Source organism: Heloderma suspectum, chromosome 3, assembly GCF_057233095.1.
Source record: "Heloderma suspectum isolate Gila_16-S chromosome 3, 16-S_ref, whole genome shotgun sequence".
NCBI classification, from domain to species: Eukaryota; Metazoa; Chordata; class Lepidosauria; order Squamata; family Helodermatidae; genus Heloderma; species Heloderma suspectum.
In genome coordinates this window covers 56,576,716-56,585,000 of record NC_139460.1, presented here as the reverse complement: position 1 = coordinate 56,585,000, position 8,285 = coordinate 56,576,716, and the positions used below count along the sequence as shown (strand labels likewise).

The following is an 8,285-nucleotide window of genomic DNA, read 5'->3' as shown; positions in this document are numbered from 1 at the left end:
ATTTGGGCCTCAGGAACTCAGCTGACTTGCACCCCTGGTTTAGCAAGTCAACTGAAAGGAAAAGGTCGAGCACAGTTTTATCAGTCCAGCAAGAAGGCAGTTCAAAGCAAGCAAAGTCAGTAGGCAGGCAAAGGTCAAGAGCAGAGTATTATCAGTCAAGAAAGGAGAAGTCCAAGAGCAGGGTCTGAGGTATGGCCAAGGTCAATGTACCGGTAAGCAGTCTAACACAAATGCAGTCCAAAGAGCAGCATCCAGCAGGAGTCCAGAGGTCCGCAGTGAGAGATCAGGCCCAACAAGAAACAAGGTCAAGGAAGCAAGGTTTCAAGGCACTAGGAGCTGATGTCCCACCAGCAGTAGTTGTTAGACTGGACATGAAGGCTTATGTGGCTTGAGCTCCAGGAGCCCCACCCAGGGTTCGGCTACTCATGAGGAGGGCCGTGCTCACAAGGAGGCCTTTACTGTTAAGAAGTCCTTTTCTACAAGTGGACACTCCTTCACCTGCCCATGGCCTGAGACTGTACCTTCAGGCACTGGCGTTCTCGGGGGCTGGGTGGTGGCTCAGTATCCCCCTCTGACTCAGAAGAACAGCTGTCCACCTTTCAAGGGGGAAGATCTGAAGTCCTTTCTCCCAAGGGCCCAGGATCTTCTTGATCAGTGCCAGGGTCCCCTGAAGCGGTTTGTTCCCTGGGGACATCCAGCTCAGGAGGCTCCAGATCTGAAGATGCAGGGCAGGGGGGTGGGGGGATGACATGAATAGAAATGCAGTCCATGAGAGGCTGACTCCCTTTATTATACTTGCTTAATAGAACAGCCTTCATTCTGTACATAAAGCTATTGTACAGTTACTAGTGGTATAAACAGGAAAAGATCTCTTAGTTGCAGGTCCTGTTGGAATTGTAGTGCCACCCCTCCTCTTTTAGCTATGCCCACTCAGCATGATCCTTTGTCTCTGCCATTCTTTGCAGAATACAGATAAAATGCCTCTAAGCTTGTATGAAGTGCCCTTTGGATGCCAGGAAGCCATGGCACTGGTGTCTAATCTCCATATATTTATAATTACAGGAGCAGAGTTTCCTTCCCGAGGTGATGCCAGAGCCCTTCAGAAATTAAACACTGCTTCACCTCTCATGACAGCATTCAGCATTCTCTGACCCGGACTTGCATTTCTAAAGAAAGAGAAGCTACACTTGGGGGGGGGGGGAGAATCCAGATCAGGACTATGGTGCATGTGTGGGGGGAGTCCAACTTGGACCCGCACACACACTTCAAACATTGTCCTGTCCCCCTGCCTGCCGCCCCCGTCCTGGTGTACTGTTTTCTCTCCAAAAATTATCCTTTCCCAGTTCTGCTGTGCATGAGCCTTTAACTGGTGATGCCAGGAATGTATGCAAAATGAATGCTGTACCAACACAAATTGGTACAGCAGATGGGCGATTAATAAATTTAATAAATAAAATAAATAAATAAATAAAAATTCAGTACCAACACAAACAATCTATGTGTCCTCCCAATGGGGCTGTGTTTCATGCAAAGAAGTTCCACTGTCCCTACATGAAAACAGTGTCAAGAATTCAATTGTTCCATAGCTTCAGCCAGATGTTATTAACCTTCCTCAGGGCCAACCCTACCATTAGGCAGAGTGAGGCAGCAGCTCCTGGGAGGGGGAGCAAGGTGTGTCTCTGTGCACCGCACAACCCACCCTGTACCCCCTGCTCTCAGACACAGTGGAGAATATTGTCCTATCATCCATGTTACAGTAAGGTTCAACTTCAGTACCTGGAATGCAGTGGGAGAGGGGGGAGTTTTGTCCTTCACCACAGGCAGTACAATGTTTGCCATTATTCTGCTTTGGAAAATGTTAGAGCTCCTTTTGTAGAAGGGATGAGCAACACTATAAAAACAGCATGACACTGTTTCGATTTTTATTAGAGCGGAGGAACAAATAGAATAGTAGAGTGTAAAAAGGTATTAAAACCTGCAGTATATTTCAAAGGTGTGAATATATGTTTCAGTATTTTTCAAAGTATGAAGGACAACTTTCAAAAAAATTCCAGTCTATAGAACAACGTGGCCTTCAAGCCAGAAGTGCCATTGAAACAGAAATTACTTTGTGTGAAGTACAAATAAAGGCTGTACAAGAAAGACTTGAGCATCTTCGGGGGGAAATAGCACAATTGCTATTGAAAGTTCATCCAGTAAGTGCTACTATTTTATTCTAATGTTAGATGTAATTCAGGGTGCAGTCCCATGGGGATGGCCGTAAGCCTTCGAACTCAGAGGCTTATGGCCATCCAAAACAGAATGGGAGGGGCAGCATGGGCAGTCTTCACCTCCGCCACGTCTCCCGCTTTATATTTTTGCTAGACAGGCTTTTTGGCCCATCTAGCTGAGGCATTGGGGAGGGGGAGGGAAGGAGGCCTGGGGATATGGTGCAAGCCATTCCTTTCCCCTCTCTGCCCACTGGCAAGGCCTCTTTCCCCTCCCACCAAGGTCACCTTTGCAGCCTTGGAGAGGCAGCTGGCACAGTTCTCTCTGCACAAGCTACAAGGGGGCAGGGAGCGTGGACTCCTGGGTCCAAGGTCAGAGCACTGTTTCCAACCTTGGATCCAGGAATCTGAACTATCCTTTTGTTGTTCAGTCGTTAAGTTCTGTCTGACTCTTCATGACCCCATAGACCATAGCATGCCAGGCCTTCCTGTCCTCCGCTCTCTCCCAGAGTGTGCTTAAGTTATTTCATTATTTCATTCTTTTCTAACTTTAATACCAGTATTCTTTGATGACTGAGATGGGGTGTTCAAGAGCTCCTAAGCATTTTCCTGTCAGAATTCATGGGACAATTGGATTCAATAAACTGGACCAGGAGGCATGAGAAACTACATGTCCCTTGCAGCATGGCAGGAAATTACATCCCCTGAGCAGGTTTAGGAAAGTCCAGGCCTACAAAGTGATTGCTATATCCATCAAAGCCCCTTTGGAATGGTATGTTTGTTTGGGAAAAGCAGGAAGGGCTGGGTGCAAGTTCCTCCAGGCTTGTTTTTTCTAAGCTTCCTCAGAGAAAGCTCAGAAAGACCCAAGTTTTTCTGCAAGAATTCTCTAAGAAAGTTCAGAAAAACCAAACTCATTAAAAGACAATCTAGAGTATGCTTGCCTATCACTAATAGAAAAGGTCTACAGATCAAACACAAACAAAAGGACATTCATGTGCATAAAATTTTCATATGTGAATTGATACAAATTGATGCAAATTTAGAATTTTAAAAAATAATTTAAATAGAAATACAGCACATCTCACCATAGTGTGGATGACTACGATCAGGTGACCTGTATGCCTTGCTCAGTCTGCTTGTCCAGGTGCTGTTGATGGGCAACTTCAAGAAAGATTCTTTATCTTTAAACTGGACTTGGACCGAAAAGGCCTTCAAATAAATGATACCTTCAAAACAGAGGACAGTCCTCTGGCTGCCTTTCAAATAGAGGACTGTCATCTGTAAAAGAGGACACATGGCTGCCTTAAATGCACCAGCAGTTCTTAAGCCTGTTGACCACCTTTCTGATGTGCTTGGTGACAAATTCTGGAGATAAAACAGGATGGAAAAGTCTTTTATGAACAGAAGCATTAATTTAACAATTATTTTCTTTCATTTTCCATATGTAACCTGAAGTTAGTAGTGCTTTCTTTTTAAGCTGTGCCCCGTCCTTTCCAGTTCCAAAAAATAAAATTGCAAGGTTTATTTTCCAACTGATTAACGCTACTTGCATCTTTAAATTCACTTTTCCTTTCCCCACCCCCTTCAGTCATCCCTTGCTGATGGAAACATCAGCAACCCTCTGAGAATCTTCCCCAAAAGTAGCTGAGCTGCAGTTAGGGATGTATGGATTGTGTGAAAACTGTTCTGTCTGTGTTTCGCAGGTTGTCAGGTGCCTTTCATTCCATTGTCCACCCATCCATGGAATCGGATTTTTTTGTTTTTGAATGTGCGCAAATGCACATTTGCATGAATTCCCGTGTGAAAATGTGCAAATTCCCCCCAAATGCGCATTCTCACGCTTTTGCCTATGGGGGAAAATGCACATTTTGGCTGTGGAGTTTTTTTGGCATATTTTTCAACTTTGAAATTTGTGCAAAATTTGGGAAGTTAGAAAAGCGGTCCATGGAATCTGCTTGACAGGGGATAATCCATGGGTTGGATTCATGAAAATCTGGATTCATTTGGTCCCATTGCAGATTTCTCCAAGATCCCCAGCTGCAGTACTCAAACTGCTTATTCTGAAATAAGATTCCTGAAGCCAGTGTGACAATACCACAAGCTAGCAGTGTGAGGGTGACAGCTTAGCCACTTTGCCAACTACTCCATGCTTTTTTTTTTTCATAACCTTCTCTAACCATCAGTGTAAGAAATATTCTTTTCTTAGCACTAATAGTAGTTTCCCTAATTTCACTTTGGCTGTTTCTCCTGTGTGTTTCCCTTCATTTTGTCTTAATGAGAACCTATTCTCCTTGAATATAAAACTATGTACCCGTACTTACAAAACGATATAAGCATGCAAACACATGTTGTAACAGTGGCCCAATGGCCCTGTCAGAAAAGGAAAAGGTGAGATTCTTAATAGAGAGGGGGCTGGGGAAGGGCATTTAACACTTTCCCCAGCTGCCATTTCCCTGCTGCAAATACTGCTGTTTCCCCAATGGCTTTTCCTGTTTGCATATGCTTGCTGTACTACAGCTACTGGGCTACCATTACATACAGTTGTCTTTGATGTGCAGTTTGGGTCTAAGGAACTGATTGGCTGCTTACTCTCCCTGAGAGAGTTAACTCTCCCTGGAGCCTATTAATGTGTAACGTTAATGCCTTTATGCTGCCTTCTGTTTCAGCACCTTCTTATAAATAACCTGGAAGACATTGATAGCTTCCTAGAAGAGAGCCTGAAGTGTGAAAATCTAAGTACATTTGTCCCTGAAAATACAAGCACCATAGAAATAGGAGGACCTGCGTTTCTGGATGGAGAAATTGGGGAAGAGTTTTAACACTTGTGTGTGTGTGTGTACGGACGGACAGATTCTGCCCAGAATTGTCCTGCATAAGTCTTATATGTTACAGTGGAACTTGCAGAGGAAAAGATATCAGTAAACATTCCCAGATATGGTTTTGTGGTTTTATTTTTTACCACTGTATTTCAGTGATACTGGAACCAATCTCATACACACTGCTACTGTGCAATGTCCCCTTCATTTCAGTCGAATATTTCACACAAGTCCCATTGAAATGCAGGGATGTCATTCAGCAAAAAAGTGTGTGTTGAAATGGTATCTGTGTTCTGGTGAATATTCTGTTATGGAATTATTGAAAAATTTAAATTGAAGCTTTTAAAAGCAGCTTCTGTTTGTTTTGAAATAATACCCTCAGTAACCATATTTTGTTAGCTTGTAGCAGTATAAATACTGGATTATTTGTTTTAATTGTTGATATCGCTTACCTTGCATAATAAAGGAAGATAATTTACAGTTTATTTGACTAGCCAAGTGTTATGGATTGAAGTTAATTGACATGCACTTCTAAACTGAAACATTTAATCTGCAGGGATTAGTTTTAGTGCCTTCCCCAAGTAATAGATGCCAATTAGATATTAACAGTTCTAATCTAGGATTTTCATTACAAGCAAATAAATGCTTAAGATGAAGCGTTTGGGATGCTGCACCAAATCACTATGTTCTCATGTTGAGACTGGAGCAATGTTAATTTGGAATTTCAGGGCAGATGTGTCAGCATGGACATTGAGGGTGAGACATGCCAAAAAGTAAAAACAGGAGTTGCAACATATATTTCCCCACCATGCCAAGCACATATTCCCCATGCATTCATAATGCTAATTATTACTAATGCTAAACTACTAATCACTAATGAAATGCTAATTCAGTTAATTGTCTTGCCCTTCTCCCATATGCTTCAGGTGGCTGTCAATCAAAATCAATGCTTTTTTGGTTGTGGTGGTTGTTTTAAATGCAAATTCTGTGTGTGTGTGTTCACATGTTAATTCAGTAATATGCTCAGTATCACTTTATTTGTTTTGGGGGGGGTTAAACAATTTTTGTTGTTGTTTTAGAAAGTAAAAAAAAAGAAAAAAATAACTGTTCTAGAAAAGGGGGAAGAGGCCGCATGGCAGGATCATAGGAAACTGCCTTATAATGAGGCAGAGCATTGGTCCATTTAGCTCAGTACCGTCTACACTGACTGGCAGCAGCGCTCTAGGGTTTCAGGCAGGGATCATTCCCAGGCCTACCTGGAGGGGCTGAACCTGAGAATATCTGCATGCATGTACCACTAAACTATGGTCTTTCCCTGATGTCACTGGAACCAGTCAATCAGTGCTGTGCACAGCCAGGTTTAGTTGCAACCAGGAAAAGCAGGTTCCCCTAAGCATGTGTCTTAGGAACAGATTTTGCATTTGAACAAAATGCAGTCAGTGCACTTCCTCAGTGGTGTCTGTCAGGGTGGACACTGAGCCCATAGAATCCCAGAGTAGTTCTGATTCTGAGGAAGAGCAGGCGCTCCTGGGAGAGGAGCGCGCTCATCCTTCCCAGGGCCAACAGCTGGCAGAGATTCCTCCCACGGGCATTCCTGACATAGATAGCGCTCCCGGGAGTGAGAGAGCACGGGAAGAAGACTTACTGGACGCGCAACGCCGACGCAGGGAGCAGCACCAAATGGAGGGCACAGAAAGGAGGCGTAGTGCCCGGTTGGCGCGCAAACAATGGTTGTGCCCAGAGGATCCAAGGGAAAAGGGGAGGGACTCTCCCTAGCCTATAAGTTCGGGGTCTGCCAGTGATCCTCCTTCAAACGGGGACCAACTGTTCCAACTTAGGGCATAGGTACTCTGCTGATCATAGCTAGTTGCTAACAGTAGAGTTGTTAAGTTATAAAAGAGGAATAAAGCTTTGAAAATAATCCCTTTGTCTGTGTCTGGACTTGGCTACTGGATTCTAGGGATGGACGAAAGGGACTTACCTTGTCCCGCAGCTTGCTTCGCGATGGGGGGAGGCGCTTCGGTTCTCCCCCCGAAGTTCAGGCAAGGGGGGGAGGCTCCCCGCCTCGTCCGACCAAAATTCAGGCTGGGGGGGGAGGTGCCCCATCCCTCGCCGGCGAAATTCAGGCCGGGGAAGAGCGCCCCGTCTCCCCGGCCACGAAAAAAAAAGGTATAAAAAACCCCACACACCCGTGATAGGCTACGTAACGATTTGCATAGCCTATCACGGCTAGATTTCCAAAGTCAGCCATGATAGGCTACGTAAATCGTCACGTAGCCTATCACGGGTGACTTTGAAAAAAAAAAGCGCATATGCAAATGCGTTCCTTATTTGCGTTCCTTATTTTGGCATGTCTAGTCTACGTAAAGATTTACGTAGACTACGGCGAAAATAAGGGCAACATAAATAGCGTTCCCTTATTTTTTCCGTAGTCTACGTAAATCTTTACGTAGACTACCCGGGCCCAAATAAGGAACGCAAATGGCGGCGCCCATGGGCGCCGCCATTTGCATGCACGCTTTTTTTTTTCCAAAGTCACCCGTGATAGGCTACGTGACAATTTACATAGCCTATCACAGCTGACATTGGAAATCTAGCCGTAATAGGCTATGTAAATCGTCACGTAGCCTATCACGGGTGTGTGTTGTTTTTTTTTACTGTACTTTTTTATTTTGTAACGGCGGCGGCGGCAGCCGGTCGGGAGACCGGCCGCAGCCCCCGCCCCCGCCGAAACGCCGCCAAAACGCCGCTGGGACCTGCCGCCGAGAGGGACATTCGCCGAAGGTAAGTCCCATCCCGGGGGGCCGGCGGAGAATTTCCCCAACACTTTCGGGGGCCGAATGCATTGGCACTCGGCCTCCTGAAGATTCGTGGAGAAATCTCCGCCATCCCTAGATTAGACTGAAAGAGGCCGCCAAGGAGCCCTTGACAGTGTCACAATTAAAATATATGAATCTGGATGCACCCCTAGGATTGGTACACCATTGATTTAAGCCCCCAACAATGCAAACTTAAGCATGCATGTTTCCTCAGGAGTAAGTCCCATTGAAATCAATCCCTAATAAGTGTGCTTCGGGTTACAGCCCAAGTCATATTCAAAGGCCAGTTGCAGATATGGCAGTGCACGGATCCCCCGCTTTGCTTCATATGCCAATTCGGACCTTCCGAAGCAGCTCCACTTCACTTCAGACTGATTTGGACCCCATCCTCTTTGCTTCAGATTCAGATCCGATGCGAGATTCGAATATCCAAATCATTCAGA

At 45.0% G+C, this 8,285-nt stretch overlaps 1 protein-coding gene across 1 annotated transcript in view; it reads left to right on the top strand.

Moving 5' to 3' along the window:
• MORC1 (MORC family CW-type zinc finger 1) overlaps nt 1-5,514 on the top strand; it is a 101,219-nt gene extending 95,705 nt beyond the window's left edge. Inside the window, exons 26-27 of the mRNA XM_084843353.1 lie at nt 2,013-2,195; nt 4,874-5,514. Coding sequence (XP_084699479.1) covers nt 2,013-2,195; nt 4,874-5,026 — 336 coding nt within the window. The 3' untranslated portion in view covers nt 5,027-5,514. The remainder of the gene's footprint in view (nt 1-2,012; nt 2,196-4,873) is intronic.
• Nucleotides 5,515-8,285: the final 2,771 nt, after the last annotated feature.